Raw genomic sequence first — 23,170 nt, forward strand, 5'->3', positions numbered from 1 at the left:
AAAATACACCAATGTCAAAGTCTGGGAATTTATTCCAATTGACCTAAGACAAACTTGAATTTGGTGTAGGCATCCCTTACATAATGTAATACTCTGATGAATTTCAACCAGGCCATAGTCTGATACCTTCAGACTTATTTGATTTTTGTGTGTCTGCTTACTTGACATCAATAAAGTCAAAAACAATAAGATTTTTTTTCTTCACTATTAGCCTAAGACTGACCAGAAAGGTTTTACCAAAAAGTTATGAAATGTAGTTATTTTGAATTGTTTTTTATTACTTTAAGAAGATGTATAACTAACAATGAAGAGGGAAGATGCTCACCCATGTAGTGAGTGAAAAGTATAGTAATAATGATTTCATTCATATGTTCCCTACCTGCACCTACAACACCTGTTAAATCGCTCCATAAAGGTTGCTGTCCTGGGATGATTAATGTTTTCTCTGTCTGTACTGCTAACACAGGTCATTGGTTTTACTTAGAGGTCAACTAAGGTGGTGTCTATAATAATGCGGTCAGACGTCAAAGCATTCTGAACTGTTTGGTATTCTTGACCTTTCCCTTTCCACTCTAGACCTCTCAAAAAGTACTAATTAAGTAGAAATACTTACTCAATTATTTTACAATACGAGAACAGTGATTTAATTAAGTCTCCCAAACGAAGTTTGGGAAGACTTATTGTTTTTGCTCAGTTCTTATTATTATTATTATTCTTCCCACTTCCCTCTTCCCTCTTCCCTCTTCCCTCTTCCTCTTCTGCCACTTTTTAAAATGAACTTGTCTGCACCTGTTTTCCAAAACCGCTAGGCAGATTTACTTAAAGTTTCACAATATGTAAGACTAACATGTCTAGTGGTGCAATCAGGGTTTCGTTTGTACATTGGGGTCTTAAAAGGGATACTTTGAGGGGCCAAAAGAAGGGAGGGGTTTACTATAGAACCCTATGGGATTTTAATTTTTTATTATTATGCCCCCCCCCCATAGCGGAGGGGGCATTAAGTTTTACCCTTGTCCGTCTGTACGTACGTCCCAAAGTTGGTTTCCGTTCTCTAACTTAAGTTTGCCTCAACCAAATGTTATGAAACTTATACACAATACTGTTCTTCAGTTATGTCCCTTTATAATTTTATATGATATGCAAGTGGGGGCATCGGACACATTCCCCATTTATTTTCAAATGATTATAACTTGAAAACTGTTAGTGATAGACACAATCTTTATAATTGAAAATGTTCTGCATGATAAAGCTCATCAAATGAAATAAAGGGTGAGTCCCCAGGGGTCACCCTCCCCACCCCCTGCCATTAGGCAAAGTTCTAATACAAATGTATCTTGTAAGTGGTCAAGATCCCCAACCCTAAACCATATATATTCTGGTTAGTCATTATACAGCACATTAAATGAAGTAAAGTATTAGTCCCCAGGGGTCACCCCACCCCTTGCCATTTAAGAAAGTTCTTATATCTTGTAAGTTGTTGAGATCTCCACCCCTAAACCGTATATATTCTTGTTTGTCATGATACAGTCCTTCAAATGAAATAAAGGATTAGTCCCCAGGGGTCACCCCACCCCCTGCCATTTGAAAAAGTTCTAATATCTCGTAAATGGTTGAGATCCCAACCCCTAAACCGTATATATTCTTGTTTGTCATGATACAGTCCTTCAAATGAAATAAAGGATTAGTCCCCAGGGGTCACCCCACCCCCTGCCATTTGAAAAAGTTCTAATATCTCGTAAATGGTTGAGATCCCAACCCCTAAACCATATATATTCTGGTTAGTCATGATACAGCACATCAAATGAAATAAAGTATTAGTCCCCAGGGGTCACCCCCACCCCCTGCCATTTGAGAAAGTTATAATATCTTGTAAAAGGTCAAGATCCCCACCCCTAAACCATATATATTCTGGTTAGTCATGATACAGCACATAAAATGAAGTCAAGTATAAGTCCCCAGGGGTCATCCCACTCCCTGCCATTTGAGAAAGTTCTAATATCTTGTAAATGGTAGAGATCCTTCATATTCCCATTCGTCATGTCACAAAGATTCAACTGATATATAGGATCAGTCCCCAGGGGTCCCCCACCCCAATGATCTAATATCTTGTAAATGGTTGAGATCCCCACCCCTAAACCATATATATTCCTATTCGTCATGTCAAGAAGATTTGATCGATATATAGGGTCAGTCCCCAGGGATCACCCCCACCCAGTGCCATATGAGAATGTTCTAATATCTTGTAAATGGTTGAGATCCCCACCCCTAAACCATGTATATTCCTGTTCGTCATGTCACAAAGATTTGAAAGATATATAGGGTCAGTCCCCAGGGATCCCCCCACCCCAATATCTTGTAAATGGTCGAGATCCCCACCCCTAAACCATATATATTCCTATTCATCATGTCAAGAACATTTGAATGATATACAGGGTCAGTCCCCAGGCATCACTAATGCATATAACTTTACTGGGCCAAACCAATTTTCACTGGACTTTGTGATGTCAGGCGACCCTGGGAATGACAAATTATGGAAGCTTCGTTTGGGAGACTTTGTAACAGCATCCTGTTACAATCATTTCTTGTTAAATATAGCAATTGTTGAGATCTTATAAATACTTTGAAGTTTTTGAATGGGAGTAGCTGGAACTCCGACTGAATAAAAAGAGTGACTAGAATTTCTCAAGTGGTTGAATTGTTTAGTACTGTTGTCACCATTTGATTTTGGTATAAGGATGTACTCCAAACAGGAGTTTAAAAATATTGAGATGTGGTATTGTTGCCAATGAGACAACTATATACCATAGACAAGGCTGTACCAGAGACCAAAGGATGATGATGATAATGATGATGATGGATCACTGCTTACATACCATAATATTGTTTATTTCATTTGGCTGCTGAACATGTTGCTGCACCTGACAATTTTTTTAAGCCTAAGTGATTACATAATGTTTTGTTATGATGCGAATTTAAGTTGGAACATCTTGACATTAACATAATGAACCAAAAGGAACCACGAAATTAAAATTGTTTGATCCTGGGCACACAGCCAGTAGATTAAGATTAAATCATTTGTCTGTTATAATGGACTTTGTAATATATGTTTATTTTTCTCTGTTGATTGAAAATTTCCTGTTTAAGTTAACTTATAGCCATTGTTGCTTTCTTTTAGTTTGATGTTGTGTTCTTTTATGTGTCATCAAATATTTCCAATAGAATATCCTTTATCTAAATGAAACAATCAGGGAAGCAACCTTTTTCAGTTCACCTAGTCCAAATAACCAATTGAGATTCTCTTCATATTGCTGTTGTCATTCGTCGTCGTCCTCCGTAAATTTTTACAAAGTTCTTCTCCTCTGAAACTACTGGGCCATTGGAACTAAACCTTGCCACAATCATCCTTTAGTCATCTAGCTAATGGTTCTGCCAGTCAACCAGAATGGCATATTTGCCTTTTATTTTGAAAACTATAATATAGATGATATTGTCAGTTGTCTTTTTATAGGAGTTTTTGCCCTTGAATGACTATTTTTTTTTACCCTTGACGTGTTTTGGGCAAAATTTATAGAAGAGAAACAGCAAGAATGATCAGAAATACAAGATCAATTAAAAAAAGAGATTTTAGTCATGAATTATAGTCTAGTCTACGATTTTGGAGAGTGGCCATTGTTTTAGATGCACCTTGACCTATGTAACCGACACAGGCTCTGTAAAGTCTTTAATATATAGGTATGACTATTCACAAAATTTCATTCCTTTATCATATCTTATTGGGTTTTTAGAGTCAAAAGTTAATTTAGCTTATTTTACTGCCTATAAATGTTTTAGGAAGTCAATTATTGACTACTATATAGTGGGCAGTCAAATTAGAAAAACTGCTGTGGACTGAAGATCCTATAAGAAGTACCATTTTCCACATGGTGAATTGTCACAGGTTACCTACCATCTGTCCAAATTACCTGAACATAATGATCATTTTCCATACATGTGGTTGAACAGTCAGTAACTCATTCTCATGTTCTTTCTGTGTGATAATCTGAAGAAACTACAGATTGCTGTGCACACAGTTTTAGAAAAAGCCTGACATATGAGTTACAAAAGTCAGTTACCTACATGACGAACATCATCATTAGGATAAGTAAGATGAGATGTTTTGTCATGGTCTGGTTAAACCATAGTCAGAAGCTGTACCCTTCAGGTGAACCCTTTAGTATTAAAATTCACAGACATGTAACCTTATATAAATCTTAACAATAATAACTCATTTCCTTTAATCTACATAATTACATGTCCAGGTGTATAATGACCATATCAGACCACTCAGACCACTAGATGTCATGTGGTAATGCCATTATCCTAGATGGTTGACCCTGTAGCTCTACTATCAGGTAGCTATATTTAATGCTAGTTTAACATGTGTTGAGTTTGTCTGGGTGTTAATTGGTGCATTTACATCATAACAAATAACGCTTGCCGGAATGTAAACAGGGATTAAAAACAGAATTTGTTGTGATCTGTGTTGGTTTAGTTTCTGTGATGATAGGAAGACAGGTTCCCATGTTTCTTGATATACTTAGGATAGACAGCCATACATCTGATATTATTCTACTTAACTTCTTTTGATGTAGCCTTTGACATCTACCAAGAAAGCTTTCTGTAGCTTTCATCTTGACATAGTGTTAGGTAATTTAATTTCAAGATTAAATGACATTTAGTTTTGATTTAATTAGTTCAATATTTATTAGACAAAGGGAACATTTAACCTGAAAGACATATATGCTAAACATCTGTCACACTACTATGTGAAGAAATATGTAGAAAATACTTAAGATTCAGTCTCTCCAAATGTTATTTTCCTCAGCATTGGAAAAGAAGGGATATGGGATATTAATTCTTGACACAAAATCGCATCATTCACAGTGAGGTCTTCAACCACAGGCACTTGTCTCTGAAAAAAATTACTATCCTGTATACCTTAATATAATGATATATTAAGGTATATAGGAATTTTTTTCAGAAACAAGTGCCTGTGTCTTCAACACAGAACAAAAGGTCACCTCATTTAAAGTTGAAGATGACCTCTTGTCCTACCAATTTTGACAATTCTTTATGTCACATATGCTTTATCTTAATTCCTTGAAGAATCACATTTAATGATTACCCATAGATATTTTATTATTTAAATTAAAATTCATTGAAGAAACACATTTAATGATTACCCATAGATTTTTATGCCTCCGCCGTAGCGGTGGGGGCATTTAGTTTTACCCTTGTCCGTCTGTATGTACGTACGTCCCAAAATTGGTTTCCGTTCTCTAACTTGAGTTTGCCTCACCCAAATGTTATGAAACTTTTACACAATGCTTATTACCACAAAACACAGATCAAGTTTGAATTTTGGTGGCGTCAATTTAACCGTTCTAGAGTTATGCCCCTTTATAAATGGAAAAATTGCAAAATTTTTAGTTTCCGTTCTCTAACTTAAGTTTGCCTCAACCAAATGTTATGAAACTTATACACAATGCTTATTACCACAAAACACAGATCAATTTTGAATTTTTGGTGGCATCACTCTAACTGTTCTAGAGTTATGCCCCTTTATAAATGGAAAAATTGCAAAATTGTTAGTTTCCGTTCTGTAACTTAAGTTTTGCCTCAACCAAATGTTATGAAACTTATACACAATGCTTATTATCACAAAACACAGATCAAGTTTGAATTTTGGTGGCGTCACTTTAACCGTTCTAGAGTTATGCCCCTTTATAAATCGAAAAATTGCAAAATTTTTATTTTCTTCTAAATATCAAGTAATTTTTATTAAAATTGGAGTTATCTTCCTTTGTCCATGATTATAGTTGAATTAACTACAATCAATGCTTTATACAATGCAATGTTTAATTTTGACTTCCACTGATAAAACACAGATCAAGTTGAATTTGGGTAGTGTCACTTTAACCATTATTGAGTTATGCCCCTTTATAAATCAAAAGATTGCAAAATTTTTAGTTTCCATTCTGTAACTTAAGTTTGCCCCAACCAAACATTATGAAACACAATATTCATTACCACAAAACTCAGATCAAGTTCAAATTTAGGTAGCGTCACTTTTACCGTTCTTCAGTTATGTCCCTTTATAACTATATAATATGCAAGCGGGGGCATCATCTGTGTCCACATGTGGACACTATCCACATTTATTTATTATTTAAATAAAAATTTATTGATGAAAAACTGCCTGATCAAGATTATTCAAACTGCTGATATGACTTTTCTCGTGTCACTTGAAGAACCCCATGCATTGTTGTACACGAGTTGTCTTTCTTGGGACTCGCTAAACATTTATGAAATGATCAGCTTAGAAATTCAACACTCCATCCTTTTAAGTTATATTGCTCAATTCAGCAACCTTGTTAATCAGACATCTTGATTACTCAACTTCCAAAACAGTGCTATCCCATATTGAAAAATTATTTCTGAATTATTTCATTGTACATTTCTATTTTTGTGGAAGTAACAAGTTTCTAGAAAAAAAATGTGTTGAAACATATAGTATAACAGTGAATTTTGGGGTGTCATAGTCTTAGAAGTGCCAGACCAAAAGAGTCATACCAGTGGGTTGAATGCATTTGATTCTGGAGTTTATGGTAATTAACATATAAGAACTGAAACAGCAGTAATTGTTACTTGAAGGTTCTTGTGAAAATCTTCTTAAGAACTGTTACAGCAGTATAGTTACTTGAAGGTTCTTGTGAAAATCTTCTTAAGAACTGTTACAGCAGTATAGTTACTTGAAGGTTCTTGTGAAAATCTTCTTAAGAACTGTTACAACAGTATAGTTACTTGAAGGTTCTTGTGAAAATCTTCTGAAGAACTGTTACAACAGTATAGTTACTGGAAGGTTCTTGTGAAAATCTTCTTAAGAACTGTTACAACAGTATAGTTACTTGAAGGTTCTTCTGAAAATCTTCTGAAGAACTGTTACAACAGTATAGTTTCTGGAAGGTTCTTGTGAAAATCTTTGCAAGGACTGTTACAACAGTATAGTTACTTGAAGGTACTTGAGAAAATCTTCTGAAGAACAGTTACTGTTACAACAGTATAGTTACTTGAAGGTTCTTGTGACAATCTTCTTAAGAACTGTTACAACACCATAGTTACTGGAAGGTTCTTGTGAAAATCTTCTAAAGAACTGTTACAACAGTATAGTTACTTGAAGGTTCTTGTGAAAATCTTCTTAAAAACTGTTACAACAGTATAGTTACTTGAAGGTTCTTGTGAAAATCTTCTGAAGAACTGTTACAACAGTAAAGTTACTTGAAGGTTCTTGTGAAAATCTTCTTAAGAACTGTTACAGCAGTATAGTTACTTGAAGGTTCTTGTGAAAATCTTCTTAAGAAATGTTACAGCAGTATAGTTACTTGAAGGTTCTTGTGAAAATCTTCTTAAGAACTGTATTACTGTGTTACAGCAGTATAGTTACTGGAAGGTTCTTGTGAAAATCTTCTTAAGAACTGTTACAACAGTATAGTTACTTGAAGGATCTTGTGAAAATCTTCTGAAGAACTGTTACAACAGTATAGTTACTGGAAGGTTCTTGTGAAAATCTTCTCAAGGACTGTTACAACAGTATAGTTACTTGAAGGTTCTTGTGAAAATCTTCTGAAGAACAGTTACTGTTACAACAGTATAGTTACTGGAAGGTTCTTGTGAAAATCTTCTTAAGAACTGTTACAACAGTATAGTTACTTGAAGGTTCTTGTGAAAATCTTCTGAAGAACTGTTACAACAGTATAGTTACTTGAAGGTTCTTGTGAAAATCTTAAGAACTGTTACAACAGTATAATTACTTGAAGGTTTTTGTGAAAATCTTCTTAAGAACTGTTACAACAGAATAGTTACTGGAAGGTTCTTGTGAAAATCTTCTCAAGGACTGTTACAACAGTATAGTTACTTGAAGGTTCTTGTGAAAATCTTCTGAAGAACAGTTACTGTTACAACAGTATAATTACTTGAAGGTTCTTGTGAAAATCTTCTTAAGAACTGTTACAACACCATAGTTACTGGAAGGTTCTTGTGAAAATCTTCTTAAGAACTATTACAACAGTATAGTTACTTGAAGGTTCTTGTGAAAATCTTCTTAAAAACTGTTACAACAGTATAGTTACTTGAAGGTTCTTGTGAAAATCTTCTGAAGAACTGTTACAACAGTATAGTTACTTGAAGGTTCTTGTGAAAATCTTAAGAACTGTTACAACAGTATAATTACTTGAAGGTTTTTGTGAAAATCTTCTTAAGAACTGTTACAACAGAATAGTTACTTGAAAGGTCTTGTGAAAATCTTCTTAAGAACTGTTACAACAGTATCTCTGTGAAAATCTTCTTAAGAACTGTTAGGATAGTATAGTTACTTGAAGGTTCTTGTGAAAATCTTCTTAAGAACTGTTACAACAGTATAGTTACCATGGTTACTGAAGGGTTCTTGTAATGTATTGATTGACTGCAATGTTCTTGAAAATTGAGAGACTATGACTGCCAAGTGATCTATACATACTCCAGTGAGCCTCTAGTTTTTTATTCATACAAATGTTGTTGAATGAAATAAATTAGATATTAAATCAATGAAAATTTTTGTATTAAGTTGTTAGGAAAAAATTTTACTTATCTAAAAACATATCACAATAATTCTAAACTATATTTTTATTGGTATAATTTTTGTCTGATCTGGCTGCACATGTTCACAGTAGTATTAGATCTAGATCTTTTCATCTTAAAACATTGTCCTACTTTCTCACTTATTGGGTTAATGTGTATTCCGTCTGATTTATTTTATTAATATTTTGTGCTTGACAATTATAGGACAAATTATTTTTACTTCCATTATACTTACAGCATGTGTACAGCAGTCTGATAAATGGTTTTTAAACAACATTTTTGTCTCATATAATTTGTTAGGTATTTAGTAATGCTTTATTATTCCTTCCCTGCAAATATCTGAAGATAAGGTTAATTTATTTATTCAATATTATGTAAATATTTACTTTTACACAATTTATAGCAATTACCTGCATTCTTATAAAGAATAGACTGTAATAAAAGTGCAACTATTGTAATCTGTGTCACTCTAACCAACTTATTTCTCTGTCAGGATTTTTACCTTGCTACTGGGTCACTGTGTCTATCAACTCTGACAGCTTGGACATCTGAACAAAGACCAACTGATCTTTTTTGACCTCAGTTAACTTTGTACAAACAAAATGTTTTAGAATTTCTCACTTCTGCAATTTAAAATACAATTTGTAATTGAATGGGAAATACTGGTGTCCAGTGGAAAATCAAGAATGTAAAAAAGGGTGTGAGATTGTAAAACAGGTAGACTATGGGGCCTGGCAGTCTAAAATGCTTTAAAAACAAAAAATCCCTCCCTCTATTGTGTCTCATTTTTAATGAGGAAGATGCTCTCTATATGTTGGCAGGGTTATGAAATTTCTTCAAATGAAATAATTTGACTAGATTTTCAGCATAAATGTCATGCTGAGCTATTTAAATTGAAATTAGTTATCTTAGATTAAGAGTTCTTTTATCTTACAAGTAGTAGAAGAAGAATTTGCTTCTCATGATTTCTAGCTAAATAATTAATTTGTACTGTTATGAGTGGTAACACCTTACTAACTGCTAAATATGTATTAGGTAATGGTGTTCTACGGTCGTGCAGTAAAAGTCTATGCTATTTACAGCACAATGCCCTAGACAATGTATTCAATATGTTGGATAATAGCAGGTAGGGTGAGAATTTTCATACATGCACCCACTCATTTGGCAAATCATGCTTTTAAAAAAAAAAATTATTTAAAAAAATAATGTTCTTCACGACATTCATGACGCTACTATTCTCTAGACAAATTATATTTTTAACAAGACTTTTTAACATGAAATTCAAATTAACCAACATATCTATGTAGCAGACACTTTCAACTCTGTGGTCTTCACACTTTGATGACATGTGTTACTATGTGGTTAACAAGTAATAAAACATTGTTGTAACTTATCAGCAATTAAATAGTTAACAGTTCCATTCTTCTCATGGTTATTTATACATTTATGGGCATGTAGTGCAGAAAATGATTAATTTATGTGTCTGAAACTATATTTAGGTTTTGTCAGGACTTTGCTGTAAAGACAAGTGAACAAAATTTTTGAAATATATTTATAGACATGTTAGAACGCGAAAAAAATACCCCATGAATTGTAAAAACATTTTAAACCTTTGTTTTTCTCAATTGGCATTACAATTGTCTTAATTCACTGTCATAAATAATGTATCAAGAAAAAAACCAGTAGAGTTAATTTTACAGGATATTTTGTTTTATTGTTTTACCATCGATGAATACTATGACCCCTTCCTTAAACAACTGATTGAAAGTGATATTGAGGAAAATAGTTTACTATAATTAGGGCCCCGCCGAATGGCGGACGCCCTATAGTGATCAGTCTGTCTGTTCGTCTGTCTATCTGTCCGTCCGTCCGTAACAAATTGTGTCCCCTCTATATCTAGAGAATTGTTATGATTTCAAAGTTTATACTTGACATGTATATTAACCAACACCAGAGGGTGTGTCATAATGTATGTACAACTTCCTAGGTCAAAGGTCAAGGTCAAAAACTTTGGTTTTAGTTGACAACCCCATGTCCTATGGTAAAGATCGTGTCCGCTCTATATCTTGAGAACCGTTATGATTTCAAAGTTTATACTTGATATGTATATAAACCAACACCAGAGGGTGTGTCATAATTTATGTACAACCTCCTAGGTCAAAGGTCAAGGTCAAAAACTTTGGTTTCAGTTGACAACCCCATGTCCAATGATAAAGATACAAATTTTTTACCACACATTATTCACAGCGGGGCCCACAGAGATGGCTCCCATCTCAATGATATCTAGTTTTATCTCCTACTGAGCTGCATTATAATGCTAGTCAATACAGGTAGCTGTTACACCAGTAATGTATCAAAGTGATGTTGTAAAATACCTGTAACATACATTAGTAAATACAGCATATACTAGTAATAAACAATACACAATAAATCATCCATGTCATTTGGTCTCTGGTGGATAGTTGTCTCCTTGGCAATCATACCACATCTTCTTTATTTTATGTAACAGAAAAAAAATGATAATTATTTTGTTTATCTTTTTTAGATGCAGAGTTTGTTTTACCAGAATTATAAAGAAGAGAAAGGATCGTTTAAAACAACACTCAAAGACAAATCAGTGAGAAAGGCATTAACTCTTCACTCTATAAAGGATCCACAACAGCAGTACAGAATACAGAATTATCTTCATTCCTCTCATATACAAGATCTACACCAGAAAGAACTTTATTTACAAAGGGAGATAACTCAAATTGAACAAAATTTAGGCATTTTGAAACCAACAGATAGCATCACAAGACAAGGGATGATGCCTTCATTGACTAAATATAAACCAAAAGTAAGAGATGAAGTATTGACATGGGACTTCCTGTCTAAATCTATTATGTCTCATAGAAATTTAAATCCTAAACGTGGTATAAATAAACCTTTAAAACATGCTTTAGAAGACAATATCAATCAAGTTTTACAAATCATGAATAAAAATGCACGACAGAAAGGGAGGACAATAGATTATAAAGATTTGTGGTACGGATATCGTAGAGTTAGTCCCCTTTATGGTGCTGACTATATACTAGATCTGTTGCTTACGTACAGAAAGCATAAAGGGAGAAAAATGACAGTCCCTGTAAGAAGACATGCTTATCTTCATCAGACATTTGGGGAGGTAGAATTCATTGAGGATCCTGCCACTGCTTCCTCAAACATTGAATACAAAGCATCAAATTCGCCGTTTACATTTAGCAGTTTAGGTCAAGGTGGGAAATCATCGGAAATCATTCATTTCATTTTGCCGCTGGCTGGCAAAGTACCTGTATTTAAAAGATTTATGCAAAACTATGAGGAAGTATGTCTCAAAACCAAAGAAGCAACACAGCTTCACATTGTTGTGTTCAATAGTGAGTCCGATTCATCATCAATTAAATCACTGATCAGTATTGTTGGTCAATATCAAAAAAGGTACGGTGGTTCAGACATTGAAGTCATTTATGCAGATGGTCCATTTGCCAGGGCGAGGGCTTTGGATCTTGGAATGTCTCAGTTAAATGAGGATTCTCTACTTTTCTTTATAGATGTAGACATTCTATTTGATAGAGATGCATTGTTAAGAATACGTTATAATACAATTAAAGATATTCAAGTGTATTATCCTATAGTCTTTAGTCAGTATGATCCATCATTAATTTGTTCGAATTCAGACTCATGTGACATTAAATGGACCAATTTCACATCAGATCTTGGATATTGGAGAAGCTTCGGTTATGGCATTGTTAGTACCTACAAACGAGATCTTATATCTGTTGGTGGGTTAGACACTTCCATCAAGGGATGGGGGAAAGAAGATGTTGACCTTTATACAAAGTTTGTTGAAAGTAATTTAACGTTATATCGTAGCATAGATCCCCGGTTAGTCCATGCATTCCATCAAGTCATCTGCGATGCTAAACTGAATGATGTACAGTATCAGATGTGTATAGGATCGAAAGCATCTAGTTTTGGATCGCAATGGCAGCTTTCTAATATTGTATTTAGTATACCAGATATTTTAGACAAGAAAGATGGAAGGAGATAATATTGAGTTGTTTTATTTAGAAATTTATTATTATTTTTTTTGAAGATTTTTAGCAATTTATATATTTCATTGTCTTTTTTTCACACATACATTCATTTAATATATTTTGTTATGTAGAAAAAACATATTTGTGAAAATGTGGTGATGCATACAGGCTTATGTAATTTTGAATAAATAATTTCAGATGACTGCAATATTGTACTATCCAGCATTATCAGTATTTTATCCATCAAAATGTGTATGAAGATGTGTGAAGTCAGTATTTTTGTAAATACATTTTTTTTGTCATGGTTGATATTTTTATATCATAGCCAAATGTGTTGTATTATCGTTAATATGCACAAAGCTGCCAAATTATTTTTATTGTATTTATTTGATTGTAAAATTTTTTATAGTTGTACATGAAAGTATGTGAGGGCTTTAAAAATCATGCCTGGTGCTGACACTAAAATTTAAAGAAAATATGTACCTTTACAGTTACAATTTACCACATCTGGGCAAATTATTCATGACTTTGTAAATTGTAAGGAACTTGCTGTGGATTCTTTTATTTTTTTGTGGGTTTCCAATCTTCCTGGATTAAAGAAAAAGTGTATTTTCATGGATACTTGATTGTCTTGTTTTACATGTTTTAAGAATTTCTACATGCAAGTCTATGGAAAATTTGCATATAAGTTGTGGTTAACTTTTACGTACAATCTTGACAATCCATGAATAATGATGAACCAACAGCCTCTTGTAACATCCTCCTTATGGTACATCTGTCATGAGTAAAAATGTTTGTGTTTTGATCTTATCTGCAATCCATCTCAAGTGTTACTTTAGAAGGTAAAAATTTTAATCTTTCATCTATAAGGCAAAGGGACATTACCATTGAGATGATTGACCTGTTTTCCTTATGCTGGATGGAGTTCAGTCAATTTTTATCTAATATGAAAACTCTATCATGTCTATGTACAATATTGTTAATACACCAAGTATTTGATTTTGATCATATTTGATTCCTTTGTCATAATATTTTGGGTGTTAATCTCATTACTGTTTGATTGGCTGCATTATAGTTGTGTTTTTATTATGCCTCCGCCGTAGCGGAGGGGGCATTAAGTTTTACCCTTGTCGGTCTGTACATCTGTACGTACATACGTCCTGTAGTTGGTTTCCGTTCTCTAACTTTAATTTGCCTCAACCAAATGTTATGAAACTTATACACAATGCTTATTACCACATAACAAATCAAGTTTGAATTTTGGTGGTGTCACTTCAACGGTTCTAGAGTCATGCCCCTTTACAAATGGAAAAATTTTGCAATTTTTCATTTCCATTCTCTAACTTTAGTATGCCTCAACCAAATGTTATGAAACTTATACACAATGCTTATTACCACAAAATACAGATCAAGTTTGAATTTTGGTGGCGTCACTTTAATGGTTCTAGAGTTATGCCCCTTTACAAATGGAAAAATTGCTGAATTTTTCATTTCCGTTCTCTAACTTTAGTTTGCCTCAACCAAATGCTATGAAACTTATACACAATGTTTATTACCACAAAATACAGATCAAGATTGAATTTTGGTGGTGTCACTTTAACAGTTCTAGAGTTATTATAAATATATTTCACACCTTTGGTTTTTGTTTAGCATTGTTTGGCCCAAGGTACACCTAAATTTGTATGTATATGTCTGCAAGTGAAGTTCTGTAGGATCTATGTAGAATCTCTGTCTGTTGATGGTTTGGTAGATTTCACAGAACTGGGGTAGTTCACTATATGATATTGTGCATCATGGGAAATCAATCGTGTTAAATTTAGACTAAATTTTATTAAGTTTTCTATCTTTTGACTTGGAAGACATGTAGTATCAGTATAAATTTGAGATAATTGTTCATATTTGAAATGTACACTGCTTGGCTTTATGAAAATCAGAGATGAATAAAGATAGCTAGTACTGTTTTCAGATAAATTGAAAAATATTGAATAAGTTAAAAATGTACCTGCATGCTGGCATCAGTTTGATAGGTTGGAATACATACCACTTTAAACAGTATACATTAATTTGCAACCATATTCTCACTAAACTAAGACTGGCACAACTGGGTTTAAAACTAGTTTTATTTTACACCAAAAATGAGTTGTATAGCATCAGCCATGTCAGTGATATGTTTTGAATAAATTCCATAGTCATGTTATCCAACAAAATTTTGAATTGTATTTGAGAGATTTTCACAATGATCCAAACTAAAATTTACTTTATAATATTGTGTGTGTCTGTTGGAATACTTGTAAATTTGTAAATACGATTGTTTTCATGTGTATGTGAGTGTGTATTTTAGTCATTGTTGTACATTTGTGTAATAAATAGTATTGTATTGCATAAAGTTTTTAATTTGTAGACCAATTATGGTTGTATAAATTTGTAATATGGCCTTTACACAAAGTATATTTTTAATAGCATTTAATATGAGTATTAATTTTCCTAATTGTTACATGTACATGCTAGTGTTACTCTTCAAACTTATTTATAAAGTCGGAACTGTTGAAATCATACCGAATAAGCTTGAACTATTTGCCATTGAACATTAGGCAATCAATTTTAATCAAAGAAATCTTAGAATTAAAATAAAGTATGTAGTCTGAAAACATAGGTTGAAATTTTAGATACATTGACTGTACTTTGTTATGCAGTTTTTACTTTGTCAGTAAATATACATGTGCCTTTACTTCAGTCATATTTAAATGAAATACAGTCACATAGTTTTTATAGTCTTTTTTTTCATGAAATCTTTTAATTTCGTTGTTTGTAATCAAGAGATGTGTGATAGACTTTTTAATCAAAAGCTTCCAATTTAATCAAATGGATTTGTATGTATTGCTAGCTTGACTGACAAAAAATTGGTATCAGGTTTATAAAATGAATTTATATACATGTACCATGTATGAATTTGTATTTTACACTGCAGAATAAATTATCTGTTTCTCAATTTCTTTTTTTTTTATATAGATATTTGACTGATGTCTTCCTGGATATAACTTTACTCTAGTGATCAGATGTCTCAACTGTTTTAGTTTTTCTTCGAATTTATACTTTTAAACACCATATAAGGTATATTGGAACATGAAATTTTTTTTTTAAGAAGTTATTTTTCATCTCACAAACAGCTTTACTTTCAATTATAGCTTGGCATAGTGTAAAGATATTTGTCTATTGTTGCTGACTATGTTGGCCTAGATTTTTTTTTATTCTTTATGTTGTTAGGTTGCTGTCTCATTGACATTTCTACCATTTCGTTTTATTCGTTTCTTACACAACACTTTAATGATATAGTTAAAAAAAAAAATCTGTTTGTTAATTCTTAGTTTGGTTGATAGAAGGAGATTGCATAGATGTACACGATATAGAGACAGTTTTTGAAGTTGTGTGCAATGTTTATATTATTTTATAGATTTTATATTCAAATAACCCACCAAAGTTATTTTTTAGATGATAACCCTTTAGACCATCACTGTGATAGATGAACTGCATGAATCTTATTTAATAGTATACATGAACATACAAGTTTATAGATGTCTTTTGTCATCTTAATTTTTATGCCCCACCTACGATAGTTTGTCTGTTTGTTCGTCCGTCTGTCCCGCTTCAGGTTAAAGTTTTTGGTCAAGGTAATTTTTGATGAAGTTGAAGTCCAATCAACTTGAAACTTAGAACACGTGTTCCCTATGATATGATCTTTCTAATTTTAATGCCAAATTAGAGTTTTGACCCCAAATTCACGGTCCACTGAACATAGAAAATGATAGTGCGAGTGGGGCATCTGTGTACTATGGACACATTCTTGTTTTATCTAATGTAAAATTACACTTTCCATCATTCATCAATCTTCATGAACTTGTACATACAAAAACATGTACATGTATGATTACCAGAACCTTATAGACATTGCATTAGGAAGAGGGCACAAACCTTTTTTTTATGTTTTCCTCCTTTTTTTTGTCTTCTCATTCTCAATAAAGTAAAAATTCGAAATTGCAATATTGAAATCAATTTACTGCTATAATCGTTCAAATGCATTTCTGTTTTCTGAAAGAATTGCTTAGCATTTTTCATGCTCCCCAAAAAATTGTAAATTTCTATGACTTACAGGTCAGATTTAATTTTCACTATTCAATAAAGAGTTATGCCCCCAAAAGCAGTTCAAGTTACCTTCTGACATTTAAAAAAAAAAAATATAAAATGATGATGTTTTCAATGTTACCCCTAGTCCAAATTATATATGCAAGTACCATGTGATTATTTGATAATGCTATTATTCACGTTAAAATAAAAAAGATGTGATTGCTGTTGTCAGAAGTCTATTATTTTATAAGTGCCTTGAAGACATGGATTTCTGCTTTAAGGAATCAATACTATAACTAAAAGATCACTTTAAATATTGGATTAAACTTAGCCATTTGTTTGGAAATCTTTTGGATACAGCATAAATAATTAATTTTGGTACTGTATCAGGATATGTATCCATACATGTCAAATCTCAAGATATCAGTGGGAACCGTTTAACCCAATCTTCTGACAGGGTTGTGTCATCTTATAAAAATAAAAAAATATTGTAACAACATTGTTTCACCAATATAGAGTGCCTTAAGTAGCTGACATGTTGTTTTAGCAAAAAGCAATTAATTTGTAATTTGATCCATTTGAATGTGGATTGTAAAAAAAAAAAAAAACTACCTAAACCAATAAAAACTGGCTTGCGAAATAGCCAACAGTGCTGAAAGTGGCATTAAACACCAATCAAATTAATCAATCAATATTAAACCTTTAAATATGGAGGGACTCTCCTAATTTGGAAGTTAGAAAATTTGACACTGTGTGCATCTGATTTTAGTTTTATTTAAGTGATGTCCATAATATTTAATATTAATATTTAGTATTGCCATAATATTATTCAATATGGAACTGATGCATAAATAAATTATGCATATGTTTAACTAACAAAGATTGTTGATTAAACCATAAATTTATGCCAACGTTAAAAACGTTAATAATGTAATACAAATAGACAGGAAATACGAAAAAAAGATTTGAAAAACATTGATTAACAAAATTCTAATCTGCTAACCGAGTCCCTGTGGATTAAACCAGTGCAATGATGTTACATGTAACTTATAGTTTAGCTAGTGTGAATCTCACTAATTGTTGGCATTATAAGTAATGTGATGTCCTTGGAATAATATTTTATTTACAAAATTGTATTGTAAGTTTGACGGCAAACACATATTGCTGTATTTTTTTATACACCATATGCTATTTATTGCTTACAATCATACATATGATTCTTCATGTCAAATTGTCTTTATCACACCTCAGAATTATTCATCGTTAGTTACTATTTTTTATTAAATAATCCTTTTGCTTCAACAGTGATTAAAATTCATGGTCATCGTATATTGATTGTTTCATTACTAATAAAAATCCTGGTACATCTAGACATTAGGAGAAAATTTACCACAATTTGTTTTTATTTGAAAATTACTTTCAATATATGTGAAACAAGATCAATCAAACTTATAATTCATTTATTGTATACTTACAAAATGTCTTGTTAATTTACTGTGCATAATGTTAACAATGTTTCAGCAGTGTGAGATAAATGTTTGTGATATTCTGCTGAATAAAGGATTTATTTTAGAAATTCATGTTAGTTTTATTTTGTATATAAAAATAAGAAGATGTGGTATGATTTTAAATGACACAACTCTCAACTTGAGAAAAAATGACGTTGAAGGTTAGCAACTATAGGTCACATTTCTGCTTTCAACAATGAGCAAAACCCATACCGTATAGCAAGCTATAAAAGGCCCAAAATTGACAAATGTAAAACTATTCAAAAGAGAAAACTAAAAGCCTGATTTATGTAAAAAACAAATAACATATATGATAAAGAGCAACAAATGAAAACCACTGATTTACAGGCTCCTGACTTGGGACAAGCATATACAGAATGTGGCGGGCTTAAACATGTTAGCGTGCCAACCCTCCCCTGGCACATCATATTTCCATTGATATTATTGTTTTGCCTTGACGGAGTAAAAAAGCGAGACATAGGAATGCTGTTTCTGGTGGCAGCTGCATCAACAATGTATAAGTTTGTGATTAGGTTAGATTATGGGGAACCACTAGTGATAGGTCAATGATATTTGGTATGCAGTTGTATTAGCATTGGCACATCTCATTTCCATGGAGATTATTTGGCCCCGCCCCCTCAGTCATGGTCTATTGACTTTGAAACTTTTACTTAGTTAACATGTATAAGTTTGTGATTAGGTCAGTTTATGGGGAACCACTAGTGATAAGTCAATGATATTTGGTATGAAGTTGTACAACATTGGCACATCTCAATAACATGGCGATTGTTTGGCCCTGTACCTTCAATAACGGTTCAATGACTTTGAATATTTTGCATAACTTACATGTTAAAGTATTGCTATTTTAATTTCAACATTTGCATTTTACATTGAAAAAAAACCAAAAAGGTGAGACATATCTCTGTGTTAACAGTTTATTTGAAGTGAATTTAAAACTTCTGCCTTGTTTACATGTTAGTTTGTGATTAGGTCAGTTAGGATTACTAGTGGCCATAATCAATTAATAGCGATAGAAAATGTTTTATTTGAGATGGATGTGTTCATTGTAACTGTAAGTTCAAACTACAGACTGATAAATAATTATACTTCATTAGTCCAAATATATTGCCTTTACAATTTTTTATGCCCCCGCCGTAGCGGAGGGGGCATTAATTTTTACCCTTGTCCGTCTGTACGTCCGTCCGTCCGTACGTCCCAATGTTGGTTTCCGTTCTCTAACTTTAGATTGCCTCAACCAAATGTTACAATGCTTATTACAGATCAAGTTTGAATTTTGGTGGCGTCACTTTAATCGTTAGAGAGTTATGCCCCTTTACAAATGGAAAAAATGTGGATAGTGTCCACATTTGGACACAGATGATGCCCCCACTTGCATATCATATAGTTATAAAGGGACATTACTGAAGAACGGTAAAAGTGACGATACCCAAATTTGAACTTGATCTGAGTTTTGTGGTAATAAGCATTGTGTGTAAGTCTCATAACATTTAGTTGAGGCTAACTTAAGTAGAAAACAGAAACTAAAAATTCAGCAATTTTTATAAGACTGCATTTTTTGCGGTCGTATATTGGTATGACGTCGTCGTCGTCGTCCGAAGACACATTGGTTTTTGCACTAAAACTTTAGTTTAAGTGAATGGATCTCTATGAAATTTTACCATAAGGTTAAATACCACTAAAGGAAGGTTGGGATTGATTTTGGGGGTTATGGTACCAACAGTTAAGGAAAAAGGGGCCAAAAATAAGCATTTTCTAGTTTCCAGACAATAACTTGTGGAACGGTGTATGGATCTGTCTGAAATTATACCACAAGTTTCCATACCACAAAGGGATGGTTAGGATTTGCTTTGGGGAGTTATGGCTCAAACTGTTTAGGAATTAGGGGAAAAAAGGGGGAAAAACAAGGTTGTTCTGGTCAATGGACAAATACTTTAGTACAAAACATAATTTAAAGCAGTGTAAGGGAGATATATTAAATACATCATTTGAAATGCCTCCCTTACACTGCTTTTAAATTATGTATAAAGTAATGGTTAATGAACAATTAAGACAATTTAAAACAGTGTAAGGGAGGTAATCCAAATACAACGTTTTAATTACTTCCCTTACACTGCTTTTAAATTATGTTTAAAGACCAGTAAAAATATCTGCAAATGTTGCATCTTTTTTTTTTTACAAAAAAATCCATATGAAAGATTTGACACCATATTTTAAATTCTATTATTTCAGAAATTAAAAAGAATTATTCTTCAAATATTATTTTTTTTTTAAATTTCAAATATTGAAAAATTTCAAGAAGTAATCTTTAATTGCACAATATGGTGCATTAGATTTGTAAAATCTTTTACCACATTAATTTATTTGTTATGCCGAATCTGACCGTGTATTTAGATTTTTAATTTTGGGTCCAGTTTTCAAATTGGTCTACATTAAGGTCCAAAGGGTCCAAAATTAAACTTAGTTTGATTTTAACAAAAATTGAATATATGGGGTTCTTTGATATGCTGAATCTAAACATGTATTTAGATTTTTGATTTTGGGCCCAGTTTTCAAGTTGGTCCAAATTGGGGTCCAAAATTAAACTTTGTTTGATTTCAACAAAAATTGAATATATGGGGTTCTTTGATATGCTGAATCTAACCATGTATTTAGATTTTTTATTTGTGGGCCCCACTATCAAATTGGCTCATATTGAGGTCAAAAGGGTCCAAAATTAAACTTTGTTTCATCAAAAATTGAATTATTGGGGTTCTTTGATATGCCAAATCTAACTGTGTATTTAGATTTTTAATTTTGGGTCCCGTTTTTTAAATTGGTCTACATTAAGGTCCAAAGGGTCCAAAATTAAACTTAGTTTGATTTTAACAAAAATTGAATTTTTGGGGTTCTTTGATATGCTGAATCTAAACATGTGTTTAGATTTTTGATTATGGGACCAGTTTTCAAGTTGGTACAAGTTGGAGTCCAAAATTAAACTTTGTTTGATTTCAACAAAAATTGATATGCTGAATCTAACCATGTATTTTGATTTTTGGGCCCTGTTATCAAATTGGTCCACATTGAGGTCAAAAGGGTCCAAAATTAAACTTTGTTTGATTTCATCAAAAATTGAATTCTTTGGATTCTTTGATATGCTGAAGCTAACCATGTATTTAGATTTTGGATATTGTTCCATAATAGGTAAATAAAATTTTTTTAAGTTCTTAGACCATATTAATTCGGTGTCAGAAACCTATGCTGTGTCAAATATTTAATCACAATCCAAATTCAGAGCTGTATCAAGCTTGAAGGTTGTGTCCATACTTGCCCCAACTGTTCAGGGTTCGACCTCTGCAGTCGTATCAAGCTGCGCCCAGCGGAGCATTTTATTCAATTTGTAAACACGCATAACTCTAGAACGGTTGTGTCTAAGTTTTAAAACATTTGGTTGAGACAAACTAAAGTTAGAGAACGGAAACAAAAAATTCAGCAATTTTTATGTTTATAAAGGGACATAACTCAAGAATGGTAAAAGTGTCGCCACCAAATTTCGTACTTAATCTGTATTATGTAGTAATAAACATTGTGTATAAGTTTCATAACATTTGGTTGAGGCAAACTAAAGTTAGAAAACAAAAACAAAAAATTTGTACTTGATCTTAGTTTTGTGGTAATGAATATTGTGTATAGTTTCATAATGTTTGGTTGGGGCAAACTTAAGTTACAGAATGGAAACTAAAAATTTTGCAATCTTTCGATTTATAAAGGCGCATTACTCAATAATGGTTAAAGTGACACTACCCAAATTCAACTTGATCTGTGTTTTATCAGTGGAAGTCAAAATTAAACATTGCATTGTATAAAGCATTGATTGTAGTTGATTCAACTATAATCATGGACAAAGGAAGATAAATCTAATTTTAAAAATTACTTGATATTTAGAAGAATTTTTTTCATTTATAAAGGGGCATAACTCTAATATGGTTAAAGTGACGCCACCAAAATTCAAACTTGATCTGTGTTTTGTGGTTATAAGCATTGTGTATAAATTTCATAACATTTGGTTGAGGCAAACTTAAGTTAGAAAACGGAAACTAAAAATTTTGCAATTTTTCCATTTATAAAGGGGCATAACTCTAGAACGGTTAAAGTGACGTCACCAAAATTCAAACTTGATCTGTGTTTTGTGGTAATGAGCATGGTGTATAAGTTTCATAAAATTTGGTTGAGGCAAACTCAAGTTAGAGAACGGAAACCAATTTTGGGACGTACGTATGTACGTTCGTTCGTACGTACGTACGTACAGACGGACAAGGGTAAAACTTAATGCCCTAAATTGCTTAATTTTTCGTTTCTGTTCTCTTACTTAAGTTTGCCTCGACCAAATACCATGAAACTTATACAAAATGCTTATTACCACAAAATACAGATCAAGTTTGAATTTTGTGGGTGTCACTTTTATTGTTCTAGAGTTATGCCCCTTTACAAATAGAAAAAATTGCTGAATTTTTTGTTTCCGTTCTCTAACTTAAATTAGCCTCAACCAAATGCTATGAAACTTATACACAATGCTTATTACCACAAAATACAGATCAAGTTTGAATTTTGGTGGTGTCACTTTAACCGCTCTAGAGTTATGCCCCTGTACAATGGAAAAATTGCTGAATTTTTCGTTTCCGTTCTCTAACTTAAGTTTGCCTCAACCAAATGCTATGAAACTTTTACACAACGCTTATTACCACAAAATACAGATCAAGTCGGAATTTTGGTGATGTCGCTTTAACCGTTCTAGAGTTATGTCCCTTTACAACTGGAAAAATTGCTGAATTT

The 23,170-nt window shown here is 32.5% G+C and overlaps 1 protein-coding gene across 1 annotated transcript in view; it reads left to right on the forward strand.

The window, feature by feature from the left end:
* Window positions 1–18,408, forward strand: part of LOC127734376 (chondroitin sulfate synthase 1-like) — a 37,787-nt gene extending 19,379 nt beyond the window's left edge. The window contains exon 3 of the mRNA XM_052244211.1: window positions 11,201–18,408. Within this exon, the coding sequence (XP_052100171.1) occupies window positions 11,201–12,724 (1,524 nt within the window). The 3' untranslated portion in view covers window positions 12,725–18,408. The remainder of the gene's footprint in view (window positions 1–11,200) is intronic.
* The last annotated feature ends 4,762 nt before the right edge of the window (window positions 18,409–23,170 follow it).

Source organism: Mytilus californianus, unplaced genomic scaffold (assembly GCF_021869535.1).
Source record: "Mytilus californianus isolate M0D057914Y unplaced genomic scaffold, xbMytCali1.0.p SCAF_3, whole genome shotgun sequence".
NCBI classification, from domain to species: Eukaryota; Metazoa; Mollusca; class Bivalvia; order Mytilida; family Mytilidae; genus Mytilus; species Mytilus californianus.